Source organism: Ursus americanus, chromosome 17, assembly GCF_024610735.1.
Source record: "Ursus americanus isolate L20-20 chromosome 17, mUrsAme1.1.p, whole genome shotgun sequence".
Lineage (NCBI taxonomy): Eukaryota > Metazoa > Chordata > Mammalia > Carnivora > Ursidae > Ursus > Ursus americanus.
In genome coordinates, this window is record NC_142143.1 from 11,357,591 (window position 1) to 11,373,216 (window position 15,626).

Consider the following 15,626-nt stretch of genomic DNA (forward strand, 5'->3'; position numbering starts at 1 on the left):
TGATTTCACAAACCCACCAATGGCTCACATTCCACAGTCTAAAAACACTGCAATAAACCTCAGCGAGAGACAGCAGTAGAAGCCTTACCCCTAGCTCAGGCTGCTAGCCCTGGCTCCCTTCCCTTCCTTTCACACCCGTGCCCTCAGCCTGCCTGGTGCCTGAGCCGGACTCATGCCAGGTCGGCTCTGGCTGGGCAGACACCCTAGCATGGAGCTGAAGAGCCCCTTTGTGGCCTACTGTGAGTGCAGCCTTGTCATAAGCTCTCTCCCTGCAGAGAGAGAGTTCATCAGTCATCAGGCACTGACAACGTGCTAGGCCCTGTTCTCAGTCTTTTCTGCAGCCTCCCAGCCCCCTATGAGGAAGGCATCATTCTTTCCATTTCTCAGATGAGAAGCCTGAGGCCAAGAGGTGAAGTCACTATGGAATAAGGATAAGCAGGACTGGTCCCCCTTTGGAATTCGGAATGTGAATTACACAGGGAGATGGGCCTACCAGAAAGTGCAGTCAGCGGACATGAAGAATAGGATGAAGAGGTGACTGGAAGAGAAAGTGCGGGAGATACAGGAAAACGGAAATAAACACGGACAAGCGGGCAGCATCCCCGCCAGATGGTAACCATATTAGCGAAACAGCTGCACCAAAGGAGGCTGACGTCAGGGGAGCCAGAGGTCCTGGGGCTCCCGCTGTGGATTACCACCACTGGCTCCAGTCGTAGGCAGGGGTGGAGGCAAAAGCAAGAGGTCACACGGTGGAGAGGGCCACGCCTGACCGTGCGCTGCCCTAGTCTCCTGCCTGTGATGGACAATCTAGTAAGTGGAAGGCTGACACAGCAGATGACCAGGGGGGATGTAGGCCTATTCCAAAGATTCCCTCACCCATCCCGGAGGAAGGTCCCTGCACACGCCAGGGGAGTGAGGGAGGGAACCTGCCAACTGCACAGAGAACAAATATGGTCAAGACGAAGTGGGGGGAAAAAAACAACCACCATGGCAGTGATTCTGGAAGGGTCTCATGGAGCCACGTAATATGGTGGGGAAAATGAGATTTGGGATTAGAAGATGTGATTTGCACTCCTGCGCTCTGTCCATGGAGCAAATAATCACTGAGCACCTACTATGGGGCCCCAGGCCCTGAGGTAAGCAGTGGAGAGACAGAGGGACCCTGCAGGAGCTGATAGTATAATGAGTGAGGAAGAAAAAAAGCAGAGAGTATTTTGTTGTTTCTGTGTCAGAAGCATGAGCCCCACGTCTCTGGTCTGTGGCCACTGTGCTTTGTGAAACTTTGCACCCTCAGAGCCCTTCTCAGTGCCCGGGGCATTTTTGTGACCTCCCCACACCAGAGTGAGTTTTTCTGCCAAAATGACTGAGGCTCTTGGTGCCCTCTATATTTCCGCACGTCCCAGCACGGGAGCATTGTGAAACTTCCCACAAGACTGCCTCCCTGGCCTCCCCATCCTTCTCCTGCCCTCGGTTTTTCTGGGATTGACACAAGCCCATGAAATGTCCTCTCATGCCTCTGACGGGCAACCCTATCCCCTCTCCAGCCGACTTCAGTTAGACTATGGCATTATGAAGCCGCCAGGCCTTTCGTCTGAATTCTTTGACTCTCCACCCCGCCTACCTTTGGCTGGAACCTGAACAGTATGGAGGCCCTCTTCCCGTCTTCTTTCCTCCATCCTGGGCATGAGCTGTTTCCTGTGAAAACGGCAGTGAACAGGTTTGGTCATGAACTGGCCCTGAGGAAATGGTTCGGGAGTTGTGTGGGCAAGAGGGAAGGATGAGAGCCGTTGGAAAACTGAGAATGAATTATGTTTGTATTTTAGATTTTTCACTTTCTTAAAGATTTTATTTATTTATTTGAGAGAGAGAGAGAATGAGCAGGGGGGAGGGGCAGAGACAAGCAGACTGCCCACTGAGTGGGGAGCCCGACATGGGGCTCAATCCCAGGACCCTGGGATCACAACCTGAGACAAAGGCAGAAGCTTAACCAACTAAGCCACCCAGGCATTCCTCCTTTTTAAGTAATCTCTATACCCAACATGAGGCTCAAACTCACAACCCCAAGATCAAGAGTCGTATGTTCCTCCAACTGAGCCAGCCAGTTGCCCTAAAATTTTTCTTAACACTTTTTCATATTAGTAATAAGTGCAATGGAAACAAAACAAAGAAAGAAAGAAACAGGAACAACGGAGTGTTGAGTGTGCTGGTTGATTGATAGATGCACAGGGGCTGTGGAGGCTCGGAGAAGGGCATCTCTTCCACTCGAGGAGACCTCAGGGAAGGGTCTCCAAAGATGATGCCTAGTCTGGTATCTGGTAGCATTTTCTCCCATGGAGAGTAGAGGGAAACGCCTTCCAGTCATAGAGAGTAATACTGCAAAATTCAGGAAAGACATTTAAGCAAACTCTGGAACTGTAAGGGATCCCCACTAGCTATAAGGGATCCCCCCAAGGTAGATTGAAATGGAGGTGTGAGATGGGGTTCTGTCAATTTACCTGCCTTGTGACCTTGGACAAATCACATAACCTTTCAGCAAACCATTCCCTGAAATATCCAAAGATACTGTTTAATAAGCATCTATGGAACATCCCCTGTGAGCCAGGCACTGTATGAGATTGCTGGGCTTAAGGAGTCAAATAAAAGCTACAAATCCCTACCCTCAGGAAGCATGTGGTCTAGGGAAAGAGACAGACACCACACAATGTGTTTCGCAAGAGTTACGAACAAAGCACTCTACAGAGAAGGAAGCAATTAATGCTCCTCAAAGAAGTGATAAGTAGGTGTTCCACCAAGTGGAGAAAAAAAGCATTTCAAATTGAGGGAAGGCAAGGAGCAGGAAAAAGGCAGTGATATATTCCTAGAGCCATGAGGCCAGAGTGGTGGTAATGTAAGGTCAGGGTGCAGGGAAGAGGAGATCTGGCTGTGACTCCAGCCTGGGACACACAGAGGACGCTTACACCCCTGCGTCCATGACAGTGACGGTGGGTGTGAAAGGAAAACCAAGGCCCAAGCAAGTCCACTGGTCACCACACTTCACTAGGGGCCTCAAAGGCAGGTCCTCCAAGTACGACCACCATCTGGCATTTGTCCAGGCCCAGTTCCCTAGGGACTCCAAAAAGACAGGCTGCGACAAGCCCAGTCTTTCATGTCCCGTAATGGAAAACAGAAGCCCCCTGGGCCAGGGTGACTTGCCCGATACCACGAGGTCGTACAGTTGTGTGTGACAGACAAGGGCCACAGAGCGTCCTCTTTACGTCCAGTCAGGGTCTTTTGCCCCCAACCAGCACTCCGCCTTCGAGGAGCTTAGTTTCCTCATTTGTAAGATGGACGGAAGGAAACTTCACCACCTCCAGTTTTTGGAAGACACTGAGGAAAAGCGGCGGGCAGTGCAAGACTTTGCAAGACCCGGAACCACGCCTCCCTCCTGCCCTTTTCTCCCATAGGTACCTCCCCCGTGCTCCCACCTCCTTCCTCCTCCTCTTCTTCCGGACCCTCCTCTACGGCCCGCCCGCCTTTTCCGGCCCCTCCCCGAAGGCCACACCCTCTTCCGGTCCTTCCCTCAAAAGCTCACCCCCTCTTCCGGTCCCTCCCCCGAGGGCCCGCCCCTTCTCGCGGTCCTTCCCCCCCCCCCGAGAGCCCGCCCCCTCTTCCGTTCTCTTTCCCCCCTCCCCCAGAGGCCCTCTCTTCCGGTCCCTAACTGAAGCTCCACCCATTCCGCTGTGCCGTCTCCCGCCATCCCCATTGGTGGAAAATCCAAGCCGCCCCTCCAGTTGCGGAGAGAAATGCTCTAGGTTGCTAGTCCCCGGAAGTGATGCTCGGAGGGCCCTCCCCTGAGGAAGTGACGGCAGGAGTGCCCTTGACTGGCGGGGAGGGCCGGGCTGTGCATCCCTCCGCTCGCGCTGCAGGGAGGTAGGAGGCTCGTGGGGGTGGCTCGAGGTGGTGTCGTGGCGGAGACACGCTCCGGGCCTGTTCCTGCGCTGTCCGGCGGCCGAGCGGGCGGAGGCCCCGGGCGGGGGGACCGGTCCTCCGTTGAGCCGGGATCCCCGGTGGCGTCCGATTCCCCAGTCCCTTCTCAGACACGTCCTTTCTTTTTTTAGAACCCCCCACACACTCCTGTTCCTGAACTTCTTGGTTCCCCTTGAATTGTTGCGTTTCCTCTTTCCTGATCCTTTAGTAACCCCCTTTTCCCTTAATTTCCCATTAAAACGCCTATTAAACGAGTAATAAAGAATTTGCAGGCGGCCTTGGGTTCCAATGTTGACTCTCATTTAATAGTTAGGTTACTTTGGACATGTCACAATTTACCTGAGCCTTGGACTTCTCATCTGTGATGTGAGCAGTACTGTAGAAACTTCCTCCACGGTGATCTGGGAGAACTGTAATGTGTGTAGGGCACTTGGGGATGGGGATGGACTTGGCCCTTAGCAGGTGCTCCGTAAATAAAGGTTCCTCCCTCCCTTCTGTTGTAACTCCGCCCACATCCTGATTTCTTTTTGGTTTTCAGCCCAGTTTTCCTGTCCTCGTTTGCAGTTCCTTCTGCTTTTTGATTCTCATTCTTCACTTAACCTCTACTCTAGAAATCTTGTGTCATTTCTTGGCATTGTTTTCCAGGCCCTGAATCTTGAGCCCCCCCAGTACTGCCCAGATACCTTTCTTTTCCTGGTGTATTGACTTCCTGAACTCTTCCTGCCTTTCTCCCTCACAGATGGCTCAGCGGCTTCTCCTGAGGAGATTCCTGGCCTCCATCATCTCCAGGAAGCCCCCTCAGGGTCGGTGGGCACCCCTCACCTGCAGGGCCCCACAGCGCAGTCCTGGTGATCTGACAGTAACACCCAACCAAGCCCGGTCAATATACACCACCAGAGTGTGCACCACGACCTTTAACATCCAGGATGGACCTGACTTTCAAGACCGAGTTGTCAACAGTGAAACACCAGTGGTTGTGGATTTCCATGCACAGTGAGTCCTGGGGGTCAGCAGAAGACTCTGAGGTGGTGTTTGTTCAGGAATTTATTGAGTACCTGCTATGTCTCAGTCCCATATTTGATGCTTCTCAGACATAGTCTCATTCCAAAGACTGGTAAGACCCAATCCTCGCACTCAAAGATTGAGTGTAGTCTGATAGGACGCAGACTAGTGAACAGTCTTTGGAGCTCACTGTCATTGGAGCTGAGAAACACTCACGTTCTCACTGCCCACTTGGCTCAGAGTCCCCTTCAGCTTGGACCAAAGCAGGAAAAATAGGACGATCACATCATCTGGCTTTGGGTGGATACCAGTTCCTGGCCCTGCAGATAAGTTGATTTTTACCATCTTGCCACAAAAACTGGGAAGGGCTGGCAAAAAGTTATCAGTGTCACCACAGTGGCGCCCAGGCACGCAGGGGATTGGCAGAGTTTTCTTTTCAGTGCTGTAGAAGTCTGTTGTAGGGATATTTAAATGCCTGTCGCCTTCTGATTGTTAGCTTGGCCTTCCTCATTTCCAGAATTCGGGTCCTGACTAGCCATCTGGCTGCAAAAGAACTTGAACAAACCCCTCAGATTGAGGCATCCTGGTGTAGCCTGGGTTAGAAGTTGGGAGGCCTTCTGGATAAATCTCTGGCAGATTGTTTCGCTTTCTTTCCTGTTCTTTCTCCGACTCACCATGTTGTCTTGTGCAGGCTGTTTGATGTCCTTGTGCTTCCCCTTCTTCACTTAAAATAGGAGATAAAGTTTTGCAAACTGGGTTTTTAGGTGTTGTGAGTTCATTTAGGTGTTGTGAGTTCATTAATTGAAATCTCTGAATGGAAAGGGTTTTAAAGGTTGAGACTAAAATAAGGGTCGTTGGCCAGGGGTTCATGGCAGGCAGACTTTTCTCCCTTCTTGGTATAGCGAGGACTTCCAAAATGAATGGTAACTAGGATGATGCCTCATTTTCTTCTCTGACCAGAAAGTAAGACATGAGTTTGTTTGGTGCCCCGGAGATGACAGCTTGTCGTCACAGAGCTGACCACCCAGAGGGAGCACCTGTGATGAGTGCAGTGTGAGCAGTTGACCCAGGGCCTGGGCGATCGCAAAATAACCCAGGGTGAAAAAAGACATTTGGAGCACAGCCTTGGGTTGCAGTTGCAGGGTGCCTGTCACCAGCTCTGGGACCGCACCACAAGTTCCTTAACTTGTATGGTCCTTAGTTTGTTAGGAAGGTGTTTTCCTTTATGGGGTTGAGGGCTCTGGGCAGTAAAAGCGGAGAAGGTCCTGGTGCAGTGACGAACATGTTGGAGATGCTCCCTAGCACTGGCTTCTCCTCCATGTGGTTCTGGGGCCGTGCGGTGTGTGAAGTAACTCCACATTTTAGAGAGCACGTTGAGCCACGTTGCCTTAGTGGATTTCTCATCACTGCTTCGAGAGGCATAATCTCTTGTATTCGAAAAGAGGAAACTGAGGCCCCAGAACAGTCAGCTGGCTGGTGAGGAGTCTCTGAACCCAAACCTTTTAACTTCAGATCTCGTATTTTTGTGTATGACAGTGTATTTCTCTTACATGTGCTGAAATAACCTTTATAGAAGTCTTCTGATGAGGACCGTGTTTTAGGATCCTGGGACCTCTGAAAATCCCCCTGCTGCAGAGTGCTGGCTTTCTTGTTTGGCATGTGAACATCGTGGGTTAACAGCCAGTCACCCCACACAGAGCTGAGAAGGGCAAAAGGCCCCTCAGAAAGCTGTGGGTCAAGGGAGGGTTCTGGGGAGATAGAAGATCGATTGCCGAGCACTCTTGTGACTAGATGTGTCCTCTCTCCCCTTCTGAGGTGGTGTGGCCCGTGCAAGATCCTGGGGCCAAGGTTAGAGAAGGCGGTGGCTAAGCAGCACGGAAAAGTGGTGATGGCCAAGGTGGATATTGACGACCACACAGACCTCGCCCTAGAATATGAGGTATGAGTCGGCAGGCGACCGCCCCAGCGCAGCTGGTGTGGGGGGTGCTTGCGGCCCTAGGTAGCTGGTGCGGGACAGGGCTCGGGGAGCACCAGTAGCCAATAAGGGGTGTCTCGGTTTTTTCTAGCGTTCTCAGGAGTTCAGAGCACTTTGCAGATGTGACTCTGTGAGCCTCTGAGCCCGTTGAGTCTCTTCACCACCTTCAGGAAGTGGAATGTATGATCTAAAACACCGGCTTATTCTCTGAGTCTTGGGACACGGATGCGTTCCTTCGTTCATCTGTTCATCCGTGCACATACTCAGTCAGCAGTCACACGGGAGCCCTGCCATGTGCCGGGCATTCGTGATTCTGGCACAAGGAAGACACACTCCTTGTGTCCAGCACTCTTAGTCTAGCAAGAGAACAACAGGTAGACAGATCATTTCACCCTATGGTGAGAAGTGCCGAGAGCAGAGGTGCACAATGGAAGAAGAGACTGCTTGTTGGGGCAGGGGTTGGGATGAGGGAGGGAATGCTTCCCACTAGGGGGACCTCTGAGTGGGACAGTGGAGAATGCATGGAGAGGGAGAAGAAGGGCCAAGCACACGGCACATACTGAGACAAGAGGGAGTCTAATGTGTTCCTTCGTGCATGTGTTCAGTCTCTTAAATACCAGGTGCTGTTTCTTGGTTGTGGGTAAGGCAGTGGACAAAGCTGACACAATCCTTGTCTTCGCGGAGCCTACATTCTAGTTTGTTTGGGTTTTTTAAGATTTTATTTATTTATTTGTCAGAGAGCGTGCACAAGCAGGGGCAGCGGCAGGCAAAGGGAGAAGCAGGCTCCCTGCTCAGCAGGGAGCCTGAGGTGGGGCTCGATCCCAGAACCCTGGGATCATGACCTGAGCCGAAGGCAGACGCTTCACCGAGTGAGTCACCCAGGCACCCCTCCCTCTAGTATATTTGATGTGTGGTCAGCACACTTTTTCTCTAGAGGACCAGGTGGAACATACTTGAGGCTTTATAGAACATGGGTCTCTATTGCAAATACTCAACTGCCATTGAAAGCAGCCAGAGACAGTATATAAACAAATGGACATAGTTGTGTGCCAGTAAAACTTTATTCACACAAATAGGCAGCAATCTGGGTTTGGCCCATGGGTCATGGTTCACTGATATTAAGTACTGTAAATATTAAGTACTGTGGGAAAAAATAAATCAGGAAGAGGAGGTGGGGCTAAGCATGGGGCTGGAGAGAGGTTCATTTTTAAAAGGGTGGGCAGTGGGGGGCGCCTGGCTGGTTCAGTGGTGCGTGTGACTCTTGATCTCAGGGTTGTGAGTTCAAGCCCTGCATTGGCTATAGAGCTTCCTTTAAAAATAAATAAAAATAAATAAATAAGTAAATAGAAAATAAAAGGGTGGGCTCAGGAAGGCCTCTCTGGGAAGCTGGCATCTGAGCAAAGACCTGAAGGGAGTAAGGAAATAAACCAGGCAGCTCTTTGGAAGAGCAATGTAGGCAGAGCAGACATCAAATGCAAAGGCCCCTGTGGTCAGGGTGAGCCCGGTTTGCTCACAGACTAGCAGTGCCTGTGTGCCTGGAGCCGGAGAGCGTGGGGGTGGGGGCGTCCTCCCGGCCCTGGAGACCAGGACAGCTGGAGAAGGAGGTGAGGCGCACTGTGGCTGGATGACCAGCATGGAGAACTGAGCAGGTAATGAGAGCACAGGCTACGGGGAACGTTGGCTGTGGCCAGAGGGGAAGGGGTCAAGAAACCATGCTGAGGATACCGTTTTTACCGAGCCGTGGTCGTGCCTGGTAGCCTGTGGTCAGATCTGATTCCCCGACACATTTGATCTGGGCTTTGGGTTCTTTTTTTTTTAAATACTGAACCAGATGCTGGTATCTAAAACAGAGATTTCACGTGAAAATCCAGATTTCTGGTTCCCTTGAAGATCTGGCCAGAGTGAGTCTCCATCCCTCCTTCCTTCTGGGTAGCCAGTGACTGAAAGAGGGGGCCTGTTCCTTTCAGAGTTCGTAAGTCCAGGCTCAGCGCTCACGATGTCAGCTCAAGTAAAGAGGTGCCGCCTCCAGCCGGTCCCCGTGGGGGCGGGGTGAGGATAGGCTGGCCGCACTGGGGTGGGATTGATCACCCCCCAGAACATCTGCCCCAAACAGAGGCAAAGGAAGTAGGTGCTGGGCAGGCAAAGCCACGGATGACCAGTGCAGATGGGGGAGGGGCGTTACCAAAGGAAGACCGTGCATGGCTCTGAGTGAGGGATTCGGGGCTGCTTACAAGGGCTTGTAGGGGAGGGATGACTTGCTGTTTTTGTGTTCTGTTTTATTAAGTAAACAGTACCCCCAACTTGGGGCTCGAAATCACAACCCCAAGATCAACCTCAAGATCACATGCCCTACTGACTGAGCCAGCCAGGTGTCCCGAGGTGCTGTTTTTTTAAAGCTTCCCCACTAATCTTTCAGTGAAGGGGGCACTTACTGGCCATTTAGATGGCCCTGCCTTTCTCCTACTTGTCCATCCCTACCCCAAAGCCCACAGCAGCTGCAGGGATGAGCTTAGGGCTGGAGCCGCTAGGACATCCCCAGGGTGACGAGTAAGCATAAGCTGTCATAGGCCAACTCCTGCCAGCACAGCAATCTTCCTCAGCCAGTGGAACTTTCAGCAGACACCCTGAGCGCCAGCCGTGTTCCAGGAACCGTGGTTAGCTGGTGCAGATGGGAAGAAGAATAACCCATATCCACCTGCATTCCAGGGAGCCTGGTGATGTCGGGCTGGCCACTGAGGTCCTGTGGTCAGGCCTGGAAAGTGTATGTTGGAGGTGCGTCCCCTTGTAGGGTCTCCTCACTCCTCCCCCTGTCCGCTTTTCCAGATCATATGTGGGTCACACAGAGGGACCTCAGGGCGGCCGGGCCCACATCACCTGGTCCCGGCCTCCTTGTTTTGTCGAGCCCTGGGCGGATATCACTGCGGTGCTTGGGAAGCTCCAACAGGGGTGGTCCTGACCCCCTCCCCTAGCCCTTTCCTTCCTTCCTTCACGCCTATTCTTTTGGAAGAGAGCCCGAGGAAGAAGTTTCAACCGAGAGAGAGCCATCGTACCTCCTGAGCCAGCTTCCTCCTTTTCCAGGTGTTGCATGAACATGTGGGAGAAACCGCTTTAAGTTGTATTCAGGGAATTTGGTGCCTCTCCCCGAGCTTTCCTGAACTCGCCCCCTCTCCATGCCCAGCACACGCCCTCAGGGTGAGTGTCCTTCCTCACACAAATTCTCCTTGCACCACACTTCTGTTTCGGTCAGCCGCCCGCCCTAGAACTCCACTGTCACCCAAAGGAAAAGGAAGGGAAAGGCTGGGGGCCTTGGGGTTTCAGTGCCCCCCCCCCCAATTTGTGCACTGCCCTGGCTTGGCTGAAAAAAAGCTCTCTGTTCTCCCAGCTCCTCATCCCCACTGGATGGCTGGGCATTCCCTGATCCTTGAGACCTTGCCAGCTGCTGGAGGCAAAGAGCGGATCCAGATGTGGACCCTTGAGCGTCTGTGCTCTCCTCTGGGGCTTCTGACTCACACCTGGAGCTGTTATCTTTTTATTTTCTCCTTGTATAGAGAAGGCCCTTTAAAAAGCATTAGAAAAACAGCCAGCTAAGAGATAATAAGGGCGAAAAGTCACCTGTCATCTTACCGTCCCAACACAATCACTGTCACAACTTTTATTTGAATTTTTTCCCTTTTAATGTTTTATGTAACTTCATAGTTCACTGAATAATAATATTTCATAGCTGGAAAGTATAGTACTTCAATCATTACCATATCCGCCTACCTCAAAAGTATTCTAAATCAGTGCGCCACAAGCATGCATATGATGTGGGATATTGCTTAAAGCAGATAACGGCTCAGTAGGTCTAGGAAGAGCCCGAAATTCTGCTTTTCTACAAGCTTCTCAAAGGCCTATGCTGACCCTCTAGGGGGCGTGCGAGGGTTCACCACCTGGTGGTGTCCATCTCATGGGTTGTGACAAATGTACAGTGACATTCGTCCACCATTACAGTTTTGTACAGAAGAGTCACCATCTTAAAAATCCCCTGTGCTCCACTTTCTCCTCCCTCCTCATGCCCTTGGCAACCACGGATCTTTTTACTGTCTCCACAGTTTTGCCTTTTCCAGAATGTCATGTAGTTGGATTTGGGGTTTTTTGTTTTTGTTTTGTTTTTTTTTGAGAAGGCTCCATGCCCAGCTCAGAGCCCAGTGTGGGGCTTGAACTCATGGCTCTGATCAGATCGAGGCCTGAGCTGAGATCAAGAGTCAGGCACTTAACTGACTGAGCCACCCAGACACCCTTGGATTTGATTTTTTAAATCATAGTTTTTTTCTGGGGTGCCTGGCTGACACTGTCAGTGGCACGTGCAACTCTTAGTCTCGGGGCTGTGAGCTCAAGCCCCACATTGGGTGTGGAGATCACTTAAAAAAAAATCCAAGAAAGTAATAATTATAATAATAGTTTTTTCCGAGAATCCTCCTGTGTCCAGAAGCTTCTCATTTGAAGGGTGGAGTCGACCTTTCGGCACTTTCCTACCTGAGCTTGCTCACCCTGCCGGGGCTCAGGAGCTCTGAGGCCAGTGTGTGGCCCAGTTAGACGTCATGGAGTCACACAGAGCTCGTGTCAGACCCCAGGTCTAGCACTCAGTCCCTCAGCTCTCGGGTCTCAGTCTTCTCCTCTGTAAAGCGACCCCACCTTGAGGCACGAATTTATGAGGTCGCGTCCGCAAGGGGTTAGTGTCACCCCGACACTTGAGGAGCCCCCGTACGTAGCAGCCTGGCTGACGGTGATCTTTTCCTTTGCATTAGCTCTGCAGTTAGCCAAGAAGGAGGTTGCTGGCCTATGTGACAGCTGGCACGATGCCTGCCCCTTGGTGGTCCCTCACAGACTGGGGGGGGCAATGCAGCAGGATCATTGAGCTCCGTGGCAGTGCGGCCGGTGGGCTGCAGGACAGTGGGAACAGAACACACACACACACACACACACACACACCACCCTGCCCTGAGTTCTCAGGGTCTGGGCTCAGCCCGCTAGGCTCCAGGTGGCGTCACAGAGCAGGAGGAGGAGAACAGCTTCTTAGCATAGCTGCTCAGTCGCTTGGTGCCGCCAGAACGGAGAGGGAAGCAGGCGTTCCTGCTCCACCGCGGCCCCTCTTCCACTTAGATCACATTCCAGAGGAATGTGCCAAGGACCTGTGCGCTTCCATTTAAGGCAGTGTTTACAAGCACCAGCCCCTCCTGATTTGTGAGCCAAACCCGGGATCAGCAAAGCCACATCCTCCTCCTTGGGGGGGAGGGAGGTGCAATCCCACCGCAGGTACTACAGCAGTGGCCTGGAAAAACCGGCCTCTGGCAAGCCCGTTGCCGTGTGCACTCGTCTGATTTAGACTTACCCTCCGAAGAACGCCCTTGGTCAGTAAAGACTAGACCTTGGAGTGTCTGTTGTACGTCTGACTGTAGCGTAGCGTAGCCATGCGTGTGTGTGCACGCTTGTGAGTTTGCACAAATGTGATGGTGGCGGGACGGGTCTGGAGTCTCTGAAAACCGACACCACCCCAAGCCACCTCAGCGAACATAGGCCTATTTAGAGGACACGTAAAAGCCATTAGACCACTTCTCATACAACGACATGGAGTTTTGATAGCAGTTTAAGAAACAGGATGGGATCCAGTAGGTGCTTCAGCCTTGACCCTCTGTTCTAATGGCTGGGTTCCAGGAGCCCTAGCTGCCCTCACAGGCCACTAGAGGGCGCATAAGAACACAGCTCCGGGGGCACCTGACTGGCCATTCTGAGTGTGTGACTTTTTGAGATTTTATTTATTGGGGTACCTGGGTGGCTCAGTCGGTTAAGTGTCTGCCTTCAGTTCAGGTCGTGATCTCAGAGTCCTGGGATCGAGCCCTTCATCAAGCTCGAGCAGGGAGCCTGCTTCTCCCACTCCCTCTGCTGTTTCCCCCACTTGTCCTCACCACGGTCGGGAGCAAGTGTCTCTGAGCCCTGGTCTGTGCCCAGAGACGGGGCGAGCCGCATGCTGGATCTTTGTCCTTCATGCCACTTCCCGTGCCACAGTCATTAACAACAAGGGCAGGAGCCAGGGGTAGGACCACAAACCATGGCACATGGTCAGCGCACTGCTACGTGGGTCTGTCCGCACTTCGTTCTGCCACCCCCATCAGCCCCAGGACAGTCCTTGAAAGGGCCTAAAGGGACTGCGTCATCTTCCCTGCTGTGTTTGTCCACCCAGAGCTCGTTAGGGGAGGAGGGCAAGGCCTGCCACGTAAGGTCAGGGGGCGTGGTGGCAGCCACCCAAGGTGTGAAAGCGGGCTGGGGTGGCCTGCAGTTCTCTTGTAACTGACCTGTGCGCCGTTTGAACGTCTGAACTCCCAAGTCTGGCTGCCGGGATGACTCATGGGCAGGCCAGCACTCAGAATCTGTGAAGACTCAGTATGTTTGTGTAAATTGCTGTTGTTACTTTGTAGTTAACATGTGTAAGAAAAGAATGTTTATCTTGTTCTGTTTATCCATTTTTTAAAAAATGTCTACAAATGTCAGGCAGGGAGTCCAGGCCACAGAAAGTGCTCGATGCCAGAGTGGGCAGTGGACCTCGTGGACGTGCCACGGAATCTGTACGGGTCCCTGAGGGAACTTGAGAAAATGCTTCATAGGCCAAGAATGTTGCCTCCATACCCCAATAAATAAACATCAGCTCATATATGGCCGAGCCCTTCCTCTCACACTGTCCAGTGTGAGTCAGTGACTTTCTGGACCCTGCTGGCCATTCGCGGCAGCGAGCGAACGTGGCTCACACGGAGCCTATTAGACTTTTCTGGCATGCTCTCTGTAGCCACCATTTGTTGAGCGCCACTGCATACCAGGTGCTCTGCCAGGTCTGACGCTTGAGGGCCCTGCCAGGTGCGGGGCGCCGTGCTAAGACTGCTTGCCTTACCTCATGCAGCCCCCAGACCTGCTATCCATGCGCTCAGTGGCTCCGTTTTGCGAATAGGAACAAAGAGATGGAGTGATGAAGGGGCTGGGGGCCCCTAACATTGGGTCAGCCACTGTCAGAGCCTGAGCTTCCAACCACCCAGCTTTCAAGGTCGATCCTATCACCCCCATTTTACAGAAGAGGGTGCCAAGGCCCTGAAGGTGGTGTGTCCTGCTAGTGAGTGGCAGAGCCAGGACTCAGACTCTCACGTCTCCGGGCCTTCCCCCCACACCCCCCGCCCCAGCCCAGCCCGAGCCAGGCTGCCCCTCGGGGAGCTTCTCCCCGCCCCCCGCCCTGGCCTGCAGCTGTGTGGACTATTTTCATCCCTCCTGTCATTGCAGCCAAACCACTGGGCCAGTGAGTCAGTCCTGCGGTTGGGGAAGGAAGGGGACTGCCGGGAGCCCACAGTGGAAAAGTCGTTCCAGCGGGTGGACCTCCAGGCCCTGTAGCACCCCTGCACCAAGGGGAGGGGCCCCGCCCGCCACTTAGGCAGTCACTACTCTGCATACACCACCAGCCTTCTCCATAAAGGCTGGGTAATGGCTGCTGAGAAAAGTTCGCCTCCGGGTGACCTGGTCTCCCTTCGTCTCCTCCACGTAGGTGTCAGCTGTGCCCACTGTGCTGGCCATCAAGAATGGGGACGTGGTGGACAAGTTTGTGGGCATCAAGGACGAGGACCAGCTGGAGGCCTTCCTGAAGAAGCTCATTGGCTGACAAGCAGGGAAGAGGCCTGGTTGCCCTTGCCCCCCTGGACGCCTATGGTTCCAGGAGGGCTCCCGATAGAACTCAGAGCCCTTCTGTGTTGGCCCTTCCTGCCTCCTCCCTTCTGTCTGGCCCCTGTGGGCCCATGCTTTGGAGATGACGCCCCCAAATATGGGGCCTTGCGTGCTTCCAACCTGGCTAAGTGCCAGAGGAACGGTGCTGCCGCTGATCTGGGGACAGCCGCCTTCCCCCACCACTGTCTTTTGTCTGCTCCCACTAGGGCTTGTCTCCCTTCTTCCGGGATACTGGAGAGAGCCCCAGGCCAGCGGCAATGACCGCTCGGCCCACATCCCCCTGGTTCCCTCTGATCCGCGCCCCAGTGCCTGGCCTGTCTGCCTCCTGCATTTTTCTTTCCTGCTGCTGATTTGTAAAAAGGAAGAAGGAAGAAAGAAACCCAAACAAGTGAGAGTAATCTATAATTCTCTCATTTTTTGTAGGTCTGTAATAAAGAACTTTATGTGATCCCTTCTACCTCCTGCTCTGAAGAACAGACCCTGGGCTCCACACTAAATTACCCTGTAGCCACCACCCCCCAAAGAGCCACCTCACTCCCTCCCTTCTTCCCAGGCGCAAGGCAGAGAACACACACATTGGGCAGGAGGAGGGGGGGAGTCCTCAGACCCCTGCCTTGGGAAGCCTCACTGTGAACAAACCGGACCAATAAAGCTAGGGTTTGCACTGTTGACAGCTTCCGTTCTGTCTGGGCTCTGGAAGCACTTGGAACCCCTCGCCAGGCTGGGCTGCTTTCCCTGCTTCCTCTCACTCCACCACCCTTTTGCCTTTGACCGGCGCCCCCCAACCCCCCTCCGCCCCGTTCCTAACACTGTTGTCAGTGGTGGCCGTTGTCCTGGCACCGTCTTCACGTGTGAGGCAGGAGGTTGCTTATTGTCCCCATTACGCAGATAAGGACACTGAGGCACATGGGGTGCAAAGCCAGGGTTTGTACCCAGACATGGTTGC

The 15,626-nt window shown here is 53.1% G+C and overlaps 1 protein-coding gene and 1 long non-coding RNA gene across 3 annotated transcripts in view; one reads left to right on the forward strand and one right to left on the reverse strand.

The window, feature by feature from the left end:
* LOC123780633 (uncharacterized) overlaps positions 1 to 15,626 on the reverse strand; it is a 60,018-nt gene that overhangs the window by 43,161 nt on the left and 1,231 nt on the right. For both annotated transcript variants that reach the window (XR_006776464.2, XR_006776463.2), the window contains exons 2-3: positions 4,306 to 7,299; positions 1,622 to 1,695 (exon numbers count right to left, since the gene is read on the reverse strand). This is a non-coding gene — a long non-coding RNA (uncharacterized LOC123780633). The remainder of the gene's footprint in view (positions 1 to 1,621; positions 1,696 to 4,305; positions 7,300 to 15,626) is intronic.
* On the forward strand, positions 3,752 to 15,349 carry TXN2 (thioredoxin 2). The gene is made up of 4 exons (XM_045779614.2): positions 3,752 to 3,909; positions 4,706 to 4,959; positions 6,784 to 6,907; positions 14,505 to 15,349. The coding sequence occupies exons 2-4, from the start codon at positions 4,706 to 4,708 to the stop codon at positions 14,616 to 14,618; spliced, it is 492 nt and encodes a 163-aa protein (XP_045635570.1). The 5' UTR covers positions 3,752 to 3,909; the 3' UTR covers positions 14,619 to 15,349.

Bases quoted from the DNA above. Each gene is read 5' to 3' on its own strand.
- TXN2 (XM_045779614.2), top strand. From the start codon at position 4,706: ATGGCTCAGCGGCTTCTCCTGAGGAGATTCCTGGCCTCCATCATCTCC. The intron at 4,960-6,783 runs GTGAGTCCTGGG...TCCCCTTCTGAG, and splicing joins GTTGTGGATTTCCATGCACA to GTGGTGTGGCCCGTGCAAGA. The intron at 6,908-14,504 runs GTATGAGTCGGC...TCCTCCACGTAG, and splicing joins ACCTCGCCCTAGAATATGAG to GTGTCAGCTGTGCCCACTGT.